The sequence below is a fragment of the Ovis canadensis genome, chromosome 4 (genome assembly GCF_042477335.2).
Source record: "Ovis canadensis isolate MfBH-ARS-UI-01 breed Bighorn chromosome 4, ARS-UI_OviCan_v2, whole genome shotgun sequence".
NCBI lineage: Eukaryota > Metazoa > Chordata > Mammalia > Artiodactyla > Bovidae > Ovis > Ovis canadensis.
In genome coordinates, this window is record NC_091248.1 from 25,766,198 (window position 1) to 25,785,845 (window position 19,648).

At 40.0% G+C, this 19,648-nt stretch overlaps 1 protein-coding gene and 1 long non-coding RNA gene across 3 annotated transcripts in view; one reads left to right on the forward strand and one right to left on the reverse strand.

Annotated features, from left to right (window-relative positions):
• On the reverse strand, window positions 1-13,264 carry BET1 (Bet1 golgi vesicular membrane trafficking protein). The gene is made up of 4 exons (XM_069587425.1): window positions 13,050-13,264; window positions 8,188-8,312; window positions 1,576-1,632; window positions 1-161 (listed from the first exon to the last, which is right to left on the reverse strand). The coding sequence occupies exons 1-4, from the start codon at window positions 13,066-13,068 to the stop codon at window positions 6-8; spliced, it is 357 nt and encodes a 118-aa protein (XP_069443526.1). The 5' UTR covers window positions 13,069-13,264; the 3' UTR covers window positions 1-5.
• The window catches only part of LOC138439132 (uncharacterized), an 18,576-nt gene continuing 12,090 nt past the window's right edge, over window positions 13,163-19,648 (forward strand). The window contains exon 1 of one of the 2 annotated variants that reach the window (XR_011256582.1): window positions 13,163-13,576. This is a non-coding gene — a long non-coding RNA (uncharacterized lncRNA). The remainder of the gene's footprint in view (window positions 13,577-19,648) is intronic. The other variant, XR_011256583.1, reaches the window with a different exon arrangement.

The window sequence follows — 19,648 nt, forward strand, 5'->3', positions numbered from 1 at the left end:
TTGCATCACCTCAGTTTAATAATCCAGTAAATGACAAAAAAGACAAAGAATGAGAATAGCATCATATAGCACAGCAACTTCGTTTGGCTTCCTCTGGATAAAATCTTCAGTTTTCCCATAGTTTTACCTAGAAATCCAGTTGTAGAATCAAACTGGGAATCCTGTGAGGAAAAAAGGGAAACATAATAGTTGGATTCTAACATTCTACATATGCATATTTGACTAATTTAATATATAGTCATTAGAATACACTTTTAATGACATTTTCTGGAGCCTGCGTATAACTTGGATAATCAACCTGATTACTCCATGCAAAATAATTTTCTCAATAAATAAGCTCTTTCATTACCCAATAAACATTCTTTCAGCTCCAGAGTAATTCAAAATCCTGAAGTATTTAGGTCTTATTCCAATTATGTGGATTAAAAAACATTAACAATAAAAGTAAGAGGTCCATTGACCATCACACAGGTTTCCCCCTCATTTTGTTGGAGGTATCACTCTCCAAGGTTAAATGGTTAGTTGCTTCCCAGCACAGCAGTTGATCCACTGAATATAGTTAGCAGTTAAATGTACCTTTACTTTGAAGATCCTTTTGTTTAGGAAGCTGACTTTGAAGGTCAGCGGAATCTATTAAAAGTTAAGAGTCTCTCATGCAGCAGTAGTAAACTGTGGTAAAGACTTCAAATATGGACGGGGAAAACGGCCACACTAAAACACAGCTAGAGAAGCCCTGCCGGTGAGAGAGCTGCGTATGCTTTGGGAAGACTGCACTTTTTTAGAAATCTCAATGACCGGAGATGTAAGGTCCTGACATAATGACAGCCTTGTACACTTCAGGTTCCAGGCAGCTTAAGCACTTTACATTTGTAGCTCTTCCCTAGGGCTATGCAACAAAATCACCTGGGACGTAAAATTTTTTCAAAATACATATACCGAGCGACACCCCGCTCCCTAAAATTCTGAATCAGCACATTTCAAGTGAGAACCAGGCATGGATATTTTCAAAGTTCCTCAAGTGATTCTAATGTACAACCTTCACTAGAAAACTTTAAGTGCAAAATTCATTCTTAAATAGCACAATTTTAAAAGCATTTGAAGAAACTAGGGGAGGTCTAGAGGAGTTTGACGTCCAAAATAAACAGTGAGGAATGAAAAGAGTCTCTAGCAAGAAAAGGTATACCTCACTGAGCTTGTTTAGAGAGAAAAAGCCTGGGGATGTTACTATATTCAGTCTTATTGACTTGTTCACAGTGATCTTAGGAGATCAAGCAGAAGACAGGTTTACATTAGGTGAAAGACATTTGGTTGACTGGTTATAAAGCATTTACTTGGCAGTCTATATCTGCTGAGATCTTAAAGACAGCTTGAAACTGACTCATTTGTCCTGAGTCTTTAACAGTGTTCTAAATACAAGATAAAATATACACTCACTCCTACCTCCTCCTCCTACTCATATGGGTTAGGCAAGACGAAAAATGTAAAAATAGGGCAAAAACAACTCTCAGAGTTAGTCCAAGCCAAATCTGAGAATATCCAATCAAGTTTCTTAAAGTTAAAATCATAACCACTTACCATTTCAGCTAATAATTTATTTTGATGTTTAACTTCATGCCCTATTTCAATGGAAAGCTACAAAGAAAAAAGCATAAACATCATTACTTGCCTAAATGTTTTTAAGTGTTATAAAGTAAAAACAACAATGCCATTCTAAGCATATATGTTTTTTCAAATAAAACTGCATTCTTAAAAATATAAAACATACTTTATTCTTTGGTTATTTTTCCCACTGAAATTAATAAAAACTAATTTAGAAATTAAATGTCCACTTTTAAATGATGGGTATATCTAAGAAGCCATAACAAAGAAAATTAGAAAATATTTGTAGCAGAATAAAAGAGAATTTATCAGAATTTGTTGCATGCAGCTGAAGCTGATCAATGCAACTAAATTCAATATGGAATCTTGAATAAGGGATGAAAACAAATAATGAACACTAGCATAAAATTTTGTGAAATTTGGATAAAAGCTGTACTTTAGTTAATACTGTATCATATGTTAATTTCCTTTTTTTTTTTAACAACATAGTATATATGGGGTTTTTAAAGTATCTTTGATATTAAGTTCTCAGTTTGATATTAACTTCACATTTAAATGCTTTCTTCTCTGCAATCACCCTGTTTTTTCAATCTTTTAATTTTGTTGAGGCTTTCAATTGGCCAAGTCAAAGATCTCTCTTGGGAAATGTCACATTGCACTTGAAAATATGTGTGTTATTTTCAAGTATCTTTTGATACTGATCTCTAACATAATTCCACAGTGGTAAGAGAACAGACACTGTATGATTTCAATACCTTGAGGCCATCAAATTTTTGCACTTGGTCTTATGTCTCTGGATATGCTTCAGTGTCTCCTAGTGTACAGTCTATGGGAACTTGATAGAATTTATATCCTGATGTTGTGTGAAACTGTATAAATCTTAATTATATTGAATAGGCTCACAGTGTTTTCAAGTCTACTATATCATTCTACTTTTCTGTCCATTCATTTTTGAGAGTTTGATATTGAAAATTCAACTAAAAATCTTAATCTACTTAAAAAATTAATTGTAATATATAGTGGAAATATTATTTCATTCTGTGTTTTCCAAGTCTCCTATAAAGTTACCTTAGTTTCATAATTAAAAAGAAAACTAATTTAGAATCTCTATTCCTTCTCACCTATAGACATTGTCTCCCTGTTCTTCATTTTGATTTAAACTTAATATTCAACTCCATCTTTTAATTTAGGTACGTGTTTCTTTCCTGTCCTCTTATCCTTGAATTCTTTGTTCTCTCTTTATATCATTCACACAATAGCATTTGTTTGTATATTTCTTCACTTACATTTTAAAAATGTTATCTAAGTTCCCATATTATCAAGTTCAGATATGTGATATTTTCCTAATGAATGTGACATTACTTTGACTATATGCCTAAATTAATTATTTCTTTAGATTCTAAAGGTGTTGTTTCTTTAAAATTTGATAACAAATTGGAAAAAATTTACAAGTTAGTGTTACCCACATTATGAAGCTATGCAGAGAAGAGGCTGAGTCTGAATGAAGTTAGCATATGTGACTACAGCTGCTATTCAAATCAAAAACTATCTAATACTTCATATGACAAATTCATCAAAGACTTCACTTCTAAAATAGCTGAATAAATACACTACTACTAAACATTGGAAACTACTAAAAAATCATGGTAAACCACTGCAAATATTGTCCTCAGCTTATTTTGTAAGTATCTGGGGTAATATTAACACAAAACCATTCTATGATTCTATACATCAGAATATAAGCTTTTCCCCCAAATTTAACAATTCAGAAATAATAGAGCAACTATGAAACTAGCCAGCCCAAATCTCCTAACTACTTTTACAACTGTCCTTCATGCCAGGGAAAGAAATATGCATGAGAAAAAGGCTTTCTTCTAACAAGGAGCCTAAATGATCAATATTGGAATTTTAAAAAATCATTTAATTCTTAATTTCCTCCAAAATGTTGTATTTTCTAAGTTATTAACATTATGCAATATTGCTTAGTTCATAGATTGACTCCTTTTGATTTAATAAGACCTTGAAAACAGTCTCTAGGCTGAAATACAATTCTGTTTTCCAAAGACTAATGAGCTATCAATTAAGTTTTGGCAACATAAGCTTCCAATGAATGCTCTGTAAGTGTACCACACATGTTTATTTTAATGCATAATCAAAACTATCTTTTGGTAATTCCTTTATTTAATACATATTAACTCAATACACTATAAGGAAATACGTTAGGTGCTATGTAGAATGTAAAACTACAACAGAAAACGCTGTATTCTGATAAATTTCTTTTACATGCAAACAATTCCAATGCAGATCGTTACACAATAAGTGCTACAGAAGTGGTACAAATGATCTTATGTTCACAAGGAAAACGTTAGGTTTATGTGGTCATCAGGTGAAGCCTGGAGGAGAGAAGGTGAAAAGAAGAGATGGAGCCTTTCAGATGGGCAAGACTTCAGCCAGGGTCGGGAGGGAGAGGATGCCCCAGGCACGGGGACTGCATGAGCAAAGACGCAGGAGTGGGAGGGCGACCGCGCGCACAGGGCACGAGGGACATGCAAATCTGGCTGGCCGCCGCACGCACATGTTCTGAAGCACAGGAGGTGAGGTCTAAAAGGCTGGGGCAATCTCTGCAGAACCTGTCTCATCAAGCTACAGAGTGCGAACTTCATTTCTCACATCATGGGAGGCCACTGAAGACTTCTGGGAGTGTAGAATGCACTTTTAAAAATACTCTAAAAACCAAAAAGGTGACTGTGATGACTACTGGGTGTAGCTCAGACTGAAACATACGAAAAATGGGAAACAGATAGGTTAAAAGGCTTTCCCAATAGTCCACTGAAGAAAACCGGGGCATAGTACTAGAACCAGGAAGGTCAAAATAGGAACAGCAGAGAGAAGGAACACAGGACTTGGTGACTGACAGGAGGTTCAAAGGCAGACACACAGAAGACTGAGATTCGTAGCTTTGGAGACTAGAAGACGGAAAGTCAGAAGATGAGCTGCTTGGGGGTGGAAGGTGGAAGGCTCTGAGATTACCACACTGTAACTGCACTGTGGCATTGCAAACCACTACAAGCAGTATTTAAGATTTAACCACCAAAAAAAGCTGAAGCTTGAAATGCATATATCTAAACCAATACAACATTGTAAAGTAAAACAAATAAATACATAAACTATGAGCCCCCCTCCCCCCCAAAAAATATGTATACCATAAGTTTTGACATTTTCTAACCTGTACTCAGGTTATGTTTAAATTTTGAGTCACATTACTAAAACTTAACTGATAGTTCATTAGTTTTTGGAAAGTAGAATTGTATTCAGCCTGGAGACTGTTACATTCTGAAATGAGTATTATTTTCAAGGTCTTAATAAATCAATAGGAATTGATTATTGAACTAAGCAATATCATATAATGTTAATAATTTAAAAAATACAACATTTGGAGGAAATTAAGACTTACTTGAGTTTTAATACAAATATTGATAATTTAGGCTCCTTATTAACCAAAGCTTTTCTCATGGAAATTTCTTTCCCTGGAATAAATGACAGTTGTATTAAAGAAAGTACAGTACTTGGATGCAATCACAAAAACGACAGAATGATCTGTTTGTTTCGAAGGCAAACCATTCAATATCACAGTAATCCAAGTCTATGCCCCGACCAGTAACGCTGAAGAAGCTGAAGTAGCTGAAGCAGAACAGTTCTATGAAGACCTACAAGGCATTTTAGAACAACCAAAAAAGATGTCCTTTTCATTATAGGGGACTGGAATGTAAAAGTAGGAAGTCAAGAAATACCGGGAGTAACAGGCAAATTTGGCCTTGGAGTACAGAATGAAGCAGGGCAAAGGCTAATGGAGTTTTGCCAAGAGAACGCACTGGTCATAGCAAACACCCTCTTCCAACAACAGAAGAGAAGGCTCTACACATGAACATCACCAGATGGTCGACAGTGAAATCACACTGATTATATTCTTTGCCCCCAAAGATGGAGAAGCTCTACAGTCAGCAAAAACAAGACCAGGAGCTGACTGTGGCTCAGATCATGAACTCCTTATTTTCAAATTCAGACTTAAATTGAAGAAAGTAGGGAAAACCACTAGACCATTCAGGTATGACCTAAATCAAATCCCTTATGATTATACAGTGGAAGTGAGAAATAGATTTAAGGGACTAGATCTGATAGAGTGCCTGAAGAACTATGGACGGAGGTTCATGACACTGTTCAGGAGATAGGAATTAAGACCATCTCCAAGAAAAAGAAATGCAAAAAAGCAAAATGGCTATCTGAGGAGTTCTTACAAATAGCTGTGAAAAGAACAAAAGCGAAAAGCAAAGGAGAAAAGGAAAAATATACCCATCTGAATGCAGAGTTCCAAAGAATAGCAAGGAGAGATAAGAAAGCCTTCCTCAATGATCAATGCAAAGAAATAGAGGAAAACATTAGACTGGAAAAGACTAGAGATCTCTTTAAAAAAGTTAGAGATACCAAGGGAACTTTTCATGTAAAGATGGGCTCTATAAAGGACAGAAATGGTTTGAACCTAACAGAAGCAGAAGATATTAAGAAGAGATGGCAAGAATACACAGATGAACTGTTCAGAAAAGATCTTCATGACCCAGATAATCATGATGCTGTGATCACTCACCTAGAGCCAGACATCCTGGAATGTGAAGTCAAGTGGGACTTAGGAAGCATCACTACAAACAAAGCTAGTGGAGGTGATGGAACTCAAGTTAAGCTATTTCAAATCCTAAAAGATGATGCTGTAAAGGTGCTGCACTCAATATGCCAGCAAATTTGGACAACTCAGCAGTGGCCACAGGACTGGAAAAGGTCAGTGTTCATTCCAATCCCAAAGAAAGGCAATGCCAAAGAATGCTCAAACTACCACACAATTGCACTCATTTCACTCGCTAGCAAAGTAATCCTCAAAATTCTCCAAGCCAGGCTTCAGCAATATGTGAACTGTGAACTTCCAGATGCTCAAGCAGGATTTAGAAAAGGCAGAGGAACCAGGGATCAAAATGCCAACATCTGCTGGATCATGGAAAAAGCAAGAGAGTTCCAGAAAAACATCTATTTCTGCTTTATTGACTATGCCAAAGCCTTTGATTGTGTGGATCACAATAAACTGTGGAAAATTTTGAAAGAGATGGGAATACCAGACCACCTAGCCTGTCTCCTGTGAAATCTGTATCCAGATCAAGAAGCAACAGTTAGAACTGGACATGGAACAACAGACTGGTTCCAAATAGGAAAAGGAGTACCTCAAGGCTGTATATTGTCACCCTGCTTATTTAACTTATATGCAGAGTACATCATGAGAAACACTGAGTTGGAAGAAACACAAGATGGAATCAAGATTGCTGGGAGAAATATCAGTAACCTCAGATATTCAGATGACACCACCCTTACGGCAGAAAGTGAGGAAGAACTAAAAAGCCTCTTGATCAAAGTAAAAGAGGAGAGTGAAAAAGTTGGCTTAAAACTCAACATTCAGAAAACGAAGATCATGGCATCCTGTCCCATCACCTCATGGCAAATAGATGGGGAACAGTGGCTGATTTTAATTTTGGGGCTCCAAAATCACTGCAGATGGTGACTGCAGCCATGAAATTAAAAGACACTTACTCCCTGGAAGGAAAGTTATGACCAACCTAGACAGCATATTAAAAAGTACAGACTTCATTTTGTCAACAAAGGTCTGACTTAGTCAAGGCTATGGTTTTTCCAGTAGTCATGTATGGATATGAGAATTGGACTGTAAAGAAAGCTGAGGGCCGAAGAATTGATGCTTTTGAACTGTGGTGTTGGAGAAGACTCTTGAGAGTCCCTTGGAATATAAGGAGATCCAACCAGTCCATCCTAAAGGAGATCAGTCCTAGGTGTTCATTGGAGGACTGATGTTGAAGCTGAAAATTCAATACTTTCACCACCTGATGTGAAGAGCTGACTCATTTGCAAAGACCCTGATGCTGGGAAAGATTAATGGCGGGAGGAGAAGCGGACAACAGAGGATGAGATGGTTGGATGGCATCACCGACTCAATGGACATGAGTTTAGGTGAACTCCACAAGTTGGTGATGGACAGGGAAGCCTCCATGCTGCAGTCCATGGCATCACAAAGAGTCAGACAAGACTGAGTGATTGAACTGAACTGAACTTAGGTGATTTGGGCTATTTAGTTGCTTTATTATCCCTGAATTGTTAAATCTAGGGGGAAAGCTCGGATCACTGAACTATATAGTTTTGTGGGACTAATCCCCTAGGCTTATTAAAGTATATATTTTTAAACTTTTAATTTTGTACTGGAGTACAGCCAATTAACAATTTTGTCATAGTTGCAGCTGAACTGCAAAGGGACTCAAAGGATACACATGTATCCATTCTCCTCCAAACAACCCTCTCATCCAGGCTGCCACATAACATTGAGCAGAGTTCCCTGTGCTATGCAGTAGGTACGTGTTGGTTATCCATTTTAAATATAGCAGTGTGTACATGTCTGTCCCAAACGCCCTATCCCTTCCTCCCATGAAAAAAAAATATATGTATATAAATGTACAAACTAAAAAGTATATGTTATATACTTACAGATTTTATAGCAGTTACTTTGTTTCTCAGACTTTCCGTGAGTCTCTCGTTCTCCTCTTCACAGGCACTATACCCACTATTAGGATAGCCATAGTTCCCATAGTTGCCAGGGGGTACTCCTTCACCTGCAAGGATCAGTCCCGAGCAGAGTTGTAGCAAAAACAAGTCCTTTCTGAAACCCTGACTAGAAAGAACCGAAAAAGACCCCTGGAGGGAGCTGACAAGACAGACCAGGTATGTCTGTAATACTCACACTCCGAATGAACTTTAAAAATTAATAACCAAATAGGGTTCAGAACAACTCTAATAACCTCTCTTAAGCAAAGGATACTGAATTCAGCTCAATATGCATTTGTTGACTGCTTACTGATTGCCCACAAGAATCTGAAATAGACAATGATATATAAGGGTATTCTGGACGTATTTCCTGCTCTCTAGAACTATACCATTAAACACACACACGCACACACACACACACACCTAAAAATAGGAACATCAACTACCTATGGAAGAAGCTTGGCTGTGAAGGGAAAGGCAGAGATGGGATAATACAACAGGATGGAGTATGGCAGAGGGAAGGTCCTTTATGGACATCTCTTTTAAACAGAAGAGAGCGAGAATAACTTATGGAGAATATTAACTGAGATTTAAGAGGGAGACTCATTCATTCTTCAACAATACTTGAGAAACTATCATGCATCAGATCCCTTGTTCTTTCTAGGTGCTATCAATACTTTTCAGAGCTCTTCTTCTAGGGAAGAGCATTGGGATACAGGACAACAGTCCCAGGCACTCCCAATATAACTTGATATTCATCAGGCACTCCAACAGGTGGAGTGAGCCTTGAACAGTGAATGCATATACTAACACGTTGGAGGACTGAGAAAGGAAAGCATTGGTGAGGGTATTACCTAATTGCATTTAAAAGAAAAAAAAAAAAAACTGTTGACAATTTTCTCAGTGAAATAAAAGAAAAGCCTGTCTCTGAAGAATGGTGATCTTTTGGGGAAAAAAACTGTAGAGAATAATGGAGGAAAATAACCAGGATTGTATAGGATTACTACAGGGATAAAGCAATTGTGGCTGAGGCAATTATACTGTAGTGTGATTTTTCACCTGGATGTGTGATTTTTCTGCAGAAACACTGATCAACCTATATCAGCCCATGAGAACCTGGAGGGTTGACTGAAACAAGAGTTGGAGTGCAGTGTTGGGGCTGCTGAAGAACAGAGCCCCAAGATGTTGAGATTCCTTGTCAAAAGAGTAGGTGATATATATGGATTCTGGGGACTAGACTGGCAATGGAAGCCTGGCACTATAATACAGAGACTAGAGGCCTCTGTCTGCTCAGAGTGAATGAAGTGGTGCTGACAGTAAGATGGAAGGGCAGAAAGTAGCAGGCAACACTGGTGACTGAAGCAAGTGTTGGAAAGTGAACAGGAAGCTCTTTCCAGGCATAGTAAAACTCTCACTTTCTCTAAAAAGCAAAACCCTCTTTTGAATTCCTACAGCTCTGACTATACATAACACTAATATCATCCTCTGGACTGCACTCCAAGGGCAGAAACTAAGTTTGTTCTGCTCATGGCTATAGATCCCCCCAAAACATATATACACAGTAAGGCATAGCCAGTAAATACTTGTAAATGAACTAATTAACTAACAGAATCTGAATTCAGTTATTCAGCTTTGAATGTGTCTGCCTTTGTCAACGTGGTCATAAGCGTCTTTGAGGACAAAAGCAGCGTCTCAGCCTTTTTCTGTATCCCTGTATCTAACAAGTACTTCAAGCAGGAGACACACAATCTCCACCACCACAAAAACCACAACAAGATGTTAAACAAGTATATTACTGAGGAGAAAGAGTTGCCTTCCTCAAATTTCCCTCAATTGCTGATCCATCATCTACAAAGTTCTGTAAGTGTGCCATTGTACAATGTAAGGACAAGTGACTAGACATATTATTCGCCTCTACTCCACAATTAAAAGAATCATTTAAAAAATGCATTCTCACCCTATTCATCAATGATATGCTATACAAATTCTACTTTAATAAAGACCAAAATCCTTAAAGGAAATAAAAATATCTTCATATTTTATACAATTAATATGCTATATAAATAATGTTCACCCAGTAAGTCATTACTGACTGGTTGAATTAACCACTTGACAACTTCCCCAAGGAATTCAGTTCTAAATTAGTGGCTATTTGTTTCTATTCCCTTCATTATTATTTTTGTATATCTTATTTTTATTTTTAGAGTTCTGTACTGTTCCATTTATTAAAAGTGAAATTCCCATTTATTGTCCAGAAAGCTTTCAAAGCACCTTCTCCTATTAAAGAGTTAATCTTCCCTCACACCATCATCCATCCCCAGTATTTAAAAAAAAAAAGATCAAAAGTTAGGAGTTGTTATTCCAAGTTTAGCCACTTCTTTTGTGTGACTTACTGGCATGAAAATTTGTAGGAAAGCTAATGGGTGTCAAAGATAATCCTCAGACTGTGTCCATAAACAAATGCTACTTCTGCACAGTGTCTATCATAAATGAACCAAGTCACTTAGACAGTCATGTGAACTGTGGGCCTGGAGAGGGGAATGGCAACCCAGTCCAGTATCCTTGCCTGGAAAACTCCCTGGACAGAGGAGCCTGGCGGGCTATAGGTCTTGGGGTCACAAAGAGTTAGGCCCAGCTGAGGCACCAAGCATGCCGAGGAAGTGCGGGGGCTTCTCTACATGAATGTTTATCGGATTCAGGACCCCAATACACACTGATACTTAAAAAAGAAAAAAAGCTCTTGTCACATCATGTCACATCACACCAATGTAATTTACAACAACAGACACCTAAGGAATCACTTTTCCTCCTCTCAACTACAGAGGAGTTTAGAAACAAACTTTAAAAAGAAAAAAACAAAAACACTCTATCCTAGAGATTCTGACTTAGTTGGTCTGGGCTGGGGTCCAGGTATTCAAGCCTTAAAAGCTCTCTAGGTGATTCTAGTGTACAGTCAGGGCTCAGAACCACCATCTCTCAAGTTCCTCTCTCTGCAATTTCACAGCATATTGCTGCACAAAACTTTCAAAAAGGCCCAAAGACCTACTGATGAGATCCAAATTCTTTGACCTGGTACTCAAAGGTCTCCACAACGTGGTTGGTTCTGGTTCTATGTCTCCTACTTCAACCAAACTGGTTTAACCATAATCCCTTAAACACATCATTCATAATTCTAGATTCTGTCCTACAACTGTTTGGAACGAGGAGAGGGTCACACTTCCAACTGGAAACAAACTCTCCTACACTTTGCTATTAAGCTGCAGCTGAGGCTTCTATGTCCACACAAATTACCAAGTGCTCTCTGTGAAATCCCTGGGACATTCACGGCCTACAGAACTTATTTGGTATTTAGTTGTATAGCTACCACCTTGTACCATAATTTATTTTTGTACATATTTCTACTCCTCAACTAGATTAGAAGCTTGGGGAGCATGAACAGAGCTACACAGGACTGCCTGTGAGTGCTCAGTCCTGACTGAGCACTCCATGGACTTGTAACCCCATGGACTGTAGCCTGCCAGGCTCCTCTGTCCATGGGATTCTCCAGGCAAGAGTACTGGAGGGGGTTCTTTCTTCAGGGCATCTTCCTGACCCAGGGATTGAACCTGCATCTCGTGTGCACCTCCAGGATTGGCAGGTGGATTCTCTACCACTAAGCCACAGGGAAGCCACAAAGGACTGTATACCTAGAGCTTACTCAACTACACAATAAATGTTTGCTGTCATTAATGATAAAAAGGAAACTCATTTAGGCATATAAAACTAAACTTGTTCAAACTGAGTTATTTTTTTTCTCTACAATTTACCCAGCCAATTGTCCTTTTATGAGCCAAGTATTCACAAAAACTACATTTTTCAAGAGGTTTTTCTCATACTACAATTTACTAATCAATGTACATGCCTAGAGTTACTGGCAACTTTCACTAACTTTAAATACCTGACACTTTGGAAACACTCTTTTTCCATCGAATTATAAGAATTGAAAAAGGTAACAAACATTATCCTTTTTCAAGTATGTCATATATTTAGATATACTGTATATTAATATGGCAGGTGTCATCTCTTAATAGTTCCAGAACCAGAAAATGCTGTTTTAATGGCTTTGTGCTGTAACAGCCCACTGTAAATTCTTGTGCCTAATTTGTTCTGCTGCTTGGTGAACTACTTCCTAGGCCAAAAGTCAAGAACAAATGCTAAGTCACCAGGTATTACTGCATTCTACCGTCTTACCAGGGGAACAAGGGTCAGATAAGAAATGTTCTGGGTAAAATGGCCTTTGACTCCGAAGATCCACATCACGGCCTTTAACAAAAATGACACCTGTGTTTACCTGTGAAACTCACTGTTACCAGGCGAATACGATTATTATCAGTGTGCTTTGCATGCAACACTCTTCAAACTTCACTTCTGAAGAAACTAACATTAGGTCCAGCAGAGAGAAGCGAAGACAGACTTCAGCAACTATGGAAACTCGGCAATTTCCACAACCGCGCTCAGACAGTAACACTACAAAAAAACTCCTCACTGCGTTGGTACCTGTACATACCTCACCCCTAATTCTCCACTATTCCATCTAAACCTACCATCCATAACTTGAGACAGAACCAAACTTAAGGAACCCACTAGGATCTGGAACAAACGGTGGTGTTTCCACTTGACACCATTTCCAAAGACTCCTCCATACACCCTGCTCTCTGCTTCAGATTCCAGAGACAAGAGGCCAGTCCGATTTCCACCCCCGCGCCCCTGCGCCCAGCACCGCCAGTTCCAGGGTCCCAGAACTTCGAATCTCAGCCTCTTCTTACCCAGGCCTGCACGCCTCATCCTGCCAGAGGAGCGGGGGGAAAGGCGGGCAGAGGGGTGGGTAGGAAGAGGCCAGGGACCACCTGGATCGCGTCCTCAGGACCAGGGCCCGGCGAAACAGCAACTTCTTCCTCCAATGCGCCACGACATCAGTAAAGTCTAAACACCGCGCCGGCTGATGGCGTCACCCAAGGCGCTTACTGGCGCCCTGCGAAGCGGCTTGAATGGCATTCTGGGAAATATAGTTCGCCGCCGAGGCCGAGCGTGAGGCCGAGACTTGGGGTGAACCCGGGTGAAGAAGTGGGCGGGGCTTCCGGCAAAGGGGCGCTTGCTGCTTCAGCTGCCTCTCAGGACCTGGGACCCAGACTCTGGACCTGGGACGCTGGATCTCCGCTCCTGGACTGGCTCTTCCTCTCAGCTGCGGACTCCGAATTTAAATCAGTACATCTGTCCTTCCCAGACCATGAGAGGATGGTTAACTTCTCTTTCCTGATTCCGCCTCACTGCCTGTCACCACGAGTTAGTTCAGGTAAAGTCAAAGAAAACTTTATCCAAGTTTCTGGTCTCACACATAAGTAATCTGAGACCCACTGAAGGGACGGAAGAGGGGTAGCCAGTTGGTGCCCGGGTCACCCAGTGGTGTAGAGTAAAACCAAGCCCCTACTACTAGGATCCTGCTCCACTGAATTAGTCGATCAAAGTAACTGGGTCTCCTCAGGGGCAGTGGAGGCTTCATTTCCTTTACTGAGCTGGTTGCATTTCTGGAAAGAATCACAGCCATTAGTTAAGGGACTGAAGGACCCCTAAACTTCCCCCTACTTAGATCTTTTAAACTTACACAAAGGATACCAAAATACTATTTACACATGGTAAGGCGCCAATTTAAAGAGTTTATAAGCTTGTTGGTGGAGGTGGAGTAGTACTGGAACCTCACAGGATTATGGTGAGGATTGAATGAGAAATTTAAAAAAAAGAATCTGATACACAGTAGATGAACAAAGGCCATTGGATCCTTGCAGTTTTATCGTTGCTGCTGTATGACAGTGAGATAATCTCTGTACTAGGGAGTTCTGAGAAGGAAATCTCTGATCACTTCAGTCAGTTCAGTTCAGTTGCTCAGTCATGCCGGACTCTTTGTGACCTCATGAACCGCAGGCCGCCAGGCCTCCCTGTCCATCACCAGCTCCCGGAGTCCACCCAAACCCATGTCCATTGAGTCGGTGATGCCATCCAACCATCTCATCCTCTGTTGTCCCCTTCTCCGCCTGCCCTCAATCTTTCCCAGCATCAGGGTCTTTGTAAATGAGTCAGCTCTTCCCATCAGGTGGCCAAAGTATTGGAGTTTCAGCTTCAACATCAGTCCTTCCAGTGAACACCCAGGACTGATCTCCTTTAGGATGGACTGGTTGGATCTCCTTGCAGTCCAAGGGACTCTCAAGAGTCTTCTCCAACACCACAGTTCAAAAGCATCAATTCTTTGGCGCTCAGCTTTCTTCACAGTCCAACTCTCACGTCCATACATGACCACAGGAAAAACCATAGCCTTGACTAGACAGACCTTTGCTGACAAAGTAATGTCTCTGCTTGTAAATATGCTGTCTAGGTGGGTCATAACTTTCCTTCCAAGGAGTAGTGAAAGTGAAGTCACTCAGTCGTGTCTGGCTCTTTCCGACCCCATGGACTGTGGCCTACCAGGCTCCTCTGTCTGAGGGATTTTCCAGGCAAGAGTACTGGAGTGGGTTGCTGTTTTCTTCTCCAGGAGATCTTCTCAACCCAGGGATCGAACCCAGGTCTCCCGCATTGCAGGCAGATGCTTTACCATCTGAGCCACCAGGGAAGACTCAAGCGTCTTTTAATTTCATGGCTGCAGTCACCATCTGCAGTGATTTTGGAACCCAAAAATTAAAGTCAGCCACTGTTTCCACTGTGTCCCATCTATTTGCCATGAAGTGATGGGACTGGATGCCATGATCTTAGTTTCTGAATGTTGAGCTTTAAGCCGACTTTTTCACTCTCCTCTTTCACTTTCATCAAGAGGCTCTTTAGTTCTTCTTCACTTTCTGCCATAAGGGTGGTATCATCTGCATATCTGGGGTTATTGATATTTCTGCTGGCAATCTTGATTCCAGCTCGTGCTTCTTCCAGCCCAGCGTTTCTCATGATGTACTCTGCGTATAAGTTAAATAAGCAGGGTGACAATATACAGCCTTGACGTACTCCTTTTCCTATTTGGAACCAGTCTGTTGTTCCATGTGTTCCCTTATAGTTTCTCAATAGGAACATTGACTATAGTAGTGGCAGAGTGAGTCTCTGCCCTAAGGTTGTTTTTTAAATACACACACAAAACCATTTTTTGAAACTTGATTTTATATTGAAATACAGCTAATTAACAGTGTTGTGATAGTTGAGGCCCACAGCAAAGTGACTCAGCCATACATATACTTGTGTCTGTTCTCCCCCAAGCTCCCCTCGCATTCAGCCTGCCACATGTTGAGCAGAATTCCCAGTGATATACAGTAGGTCCTTGTTGGTTATCCATTTTAAATATATGGGTTTAAACTGTCTACCTGTCAAAAAAAGCCAATTTTTAATAAATTTATTAACCTGGGAAGTAAGCTTAATCCAATAATGTTTTGAGAGGAAAACAGTCTTCATAAAATTATATAACCATCCTCTAAAAACACAAGAATTAAATGAAGATTTTATCAGAAATAGTTATTCCAAATAAAACTGAATTTTCAATAAGAGAAATGATGGCATTTTATCTTACAATCTGTGACAGTTCCTTCTTTTGTAAGAAGTACATGTGTTCTATAATCAAAACGTCAGAAAAATCATCTTACTTAGAAAGCTTTCTCATACTAATGTAATTTTTTAAACTGAGCGTTAAGTTTACCAAAGCAGACTGTTTAAATTACAAAAGTACTTATCCTCTTAAAAACTGCTCCCCTACAGGGTACTGTGCTATGTTTAGTCTCTCAGTTGTGTCCAGCTCTTTGCAACCCCATGGACCAAAGCCTGTCAGACTCCTCTGTCCATGGGATTCTCCAGGCAAGAATACTGGAGTGGGTTGCCATGCCCTCCTCCAGGGGATCTTCCCAACACAGGAATCCAACCCGTCTCCCTCATTGCAGGCAAATTTTTTACCATCTGCGCCACCAGGGAAGCCCAAGAATACTGGAGTGGGTAACCTATCCATTCGCCAGGATAACTTTTTGACTCAGGAATTGAACCAGGGTTTTCTTGCATTGCAGGCAGATTCTTTACCAACTGAGCTACCAGGGAAGGCCCCCTGCCCCTACTTGATAGGGAGATATAATAATAAAATGTAAAAGGGAGAAAAAATAAAATAATGAAAGGTACTAAGAATATAATGTCAGACAGGCAAAGCTGGTTTTTATTGAGCTGATGACTGAAAAATCCCAATGGTTACTTTCTCCTTTCTGCAAAAGATCTGGTTCATGTGCTCTTTAGGGTGGTCAGGGCCCACACTTATTCAGTCATGGACCTAACACACTTGTACTCACTTTAAAGTGAGTTTTGCTGAACTTTCACACGTTGTGGGTCCATTGGCATTCTGTGCTCATGGGGTGCCACGTATGTTACATGTGAATGAGATGGCAAGGAGTGATAAACATGTATATTGCACCTGCCCTTGTCTGCAGAGATGAGTCTTCCAAGGTAATGGAGACATAATTGGTAGATGAAAAGGTAGAGAGTGAGGGAATATAGAGAACAGGCATATCCATTTAGGGACTATTTTTGTAGATGTAAGGAGGTGTTCTAATTTCATTCTTTTACGTGTAGCTGTCCAGTTTTCCCATCACCAATTTTCCCATCACTTATTGAAGAAGCTGTCTTCTCCATTGTATATTCTTGTGTCTTTTGTCAAAGATAGGGTTCCCAAAGATGCATAGGTTTATATGTGGGCTTCCTACCTTGTTCCATCTGTATTTCTGTTTTTGTTCCAGTACCATACCGTCTTGATGACTATAGCTTTGTGGTATAGTCTGAAATCAGGAAGGTTGATTCGTCCAGTTCCATTTTTCTTTCTCAAGATTGCTTTGGCTATTCAGTGTCTTTTGTGTTTCCATTAAAAATACTGATCAAGGTGACATAACTGAGAAGTGAAAATTTCAGGGAAACAGGAAAATAGAATATGTGATGCCACAAGCAAAAGGAACAAAGGAATGGAAGGGGTTGTAAGTTCCACCATTTTCCGAAACCACCCACCAGGTTGGCTTCTGTCTTCAGTTCATTTCAGTCGCTCAGTCTTGTCCCACTCTTTGCGACCCCATGAATCACAGCACGCCAGGCCTCCCTGTCCATCGCCAACTCCCGGAGTTCACTCAGACTCACGTCCATTGAGTCACTGATGCCATCCAGCCATCTCATCCTTTGTCGACCCCCTCTCCTCCTGCCCCGAATCCCTCCCAGCATCAGAGTCTTTTCAAATGAGTCAACTCTTCGCATGAGGTGGCCAAAGTACTGGAGTTTCACCTTTAGCCTCATTCCTTCCAAAGAAATCCCAGGGCTGATCTCCTTCAGAGTGGACTGGTTGGATCTCCTTGTAGTCCAAGGGACTCTCAAGAGTCTTCTCCAACACCACAGTTCAAAAGCATCAATTCTTCGGTGCTCAGCCTTCTTCACAGTCCAACTCTCACATCCATACATGACCACTGGAAAAACCATAGCCTTGACTAGACGGACCTTAGTTGGCAAAGTAATGTCTCTGCTTTTGAGTATACTATCTAGGTTGGTCATAATTTTTCTTCCAAAGAGTAAGCATCTTTTAATTTCATGGCTGCAGTCACCATCTGCAGTGATTTTGGAGCCCCCCAAAATAAAGTCAACTGCTGTTTCCCCTGTTTCCCCATCTATTTCCCATGAAGTGATGGGACCAGATGCCATGATCCTAGTTTTCTGAATGTTGAGCTTTAAGCCAACTTCTTCACTCTCCACTTTCACTTTCATCAAGAGGCTTTTGAGTTCCTCTTCACTTTCTGCCATAAGGGTGGTGTCATCTGCATATCTGAGGTTATTGATATTTCTCCCAGCAATCTTGATTCCAGCTTATGCTTCTTCTAGTCCAGCGTTTCTCATGATGTACTCTGCATATAAGTTAAATAAGCAGGGTGACAATATACAGCCTTGACGTACTCCTTTTCCTATTTGGAACCAATCTGTTGTTCCATGTCCAGTTCTAACTGCTGCTTCCTGACCTGCATACAGATTTCTCAAGAGGCAGGTCAGGTGGTCTGGTATTCCTATCTCTTTCAGAATTTTCCACAGTTTATTGTGATGCACACAGTCAAAGGCTTTGGCGTAGTCAATAAAGCAGAAATAGTGTTTTTCTGGAACTCTCTTGCTTTTTCCATGATCCAGCGGATGTTGGCAATTTGATCTCTGGTTCCTCTACCTTTTCTAAAACCAGCTTGAACATCAGGAAGTTCACAGTTCACGTATTGCTGAAGCCTGGCTTGGAGAATTTTGAGTATTACTTTACTAGCATGTGAGATGAGTGCAATCGTGCGGTAGTTTTAGCATTCTTTGGCATTGCCTTTCTTTGGGATTGGAATGAACACTGACCTTTTCCAGTCCTGTGGCCACTGCTAAGTTTTCCAAATTTGCTGGCATATTGAGTGGAGTACTTTCACAGCATCATCTTAGTAAGACGATGTCTTAGTAAGTGGTTAATGAACCGTAGGTGAGTGAATTTCATGTGACTTGGTGGGTATAGGCAGTAGAAAAAATTTTTTATCATGGTGGGGATGATAGCAGAGAACATGAAAGATAGATCGAGTGTGATTGCAGAGATAACATTTTCTCATGTTTCACTCTGAGATATTTCAATTGTCCAGCAATTCTAATGTATTACTAAGACCTCATTCTGGGAAATGACTCCTTCCTTAATGTCAGTGAATCAGTAGCTTTGATTTTTTTCCCTGAATATCTGGACCCACAGCAGAGCTAAATTTCAGATGGCACTTTGCATAGGCTGCCCTTATGATAGTCCAATTTTAGAGACATTCTTAACGTTTATAAAACAGTGTTTTAGGTTAAAGATGATAGATTTAATTTCTATTGCTTAGAAAATATCAATGTATGTTTCAAAAGACTCTACATTATGTCTCAAAGTTAGAAACCAGAATATCTAACTTACAAATTGCTTTACAAGGTAGTATTTTTTAATGGACACTAAAGTTAACAGTGAGTAAAGTTGGCATGATGTTATATTTTTGCAGGGCTTTTTGCTTTTTGCATTTGGGGACAGGTAGGAAGACAGAATTTCAAGGTGGACATTTTGGAATCCAACTGCACAAAGTACAACCTAATTTCTTTGTGGAAAGACCAGATGCAGCTGATTTTGTCTCTCTGGGGCTATGTAGTGCCTCCTCTCTGTATCTCTTACCTAGTTTACTCTTCTCTTTGAACATTGGATTCCTTTAACTGTTATAGAACAAAAGCCTCTGCATCATGTCTCTTTGATGGTCCAGTTTGATCCCTGTACCACAGTATTCTCAATCCCAGTTTTCTGGAAGAGGAAATCTGATTGGTCAGCCATGGATAAGGGGTCTCTCCCTGGTTGGTCCAAGCAGTT

Bases quoted from the DNA above. Each gene is read 5' to 3' on its own strand.
- BET1 (XM_069587425.1), bottom strand. The intron at 1,633-8,187 runs GTAAGTATATAA...TTTTCTTTGTAG, and splicing joins AAGTAACTGCTATAAAATCT to CTTTCCATTGAAATAGGGCA. The intron at 162-1,575 runs GTAAGTGGTTAT...TTTTCCTCACAG, and splicing joins ATAAATTATTAGCTGAAATG to GATTCCCAGTTTGATTCTAC.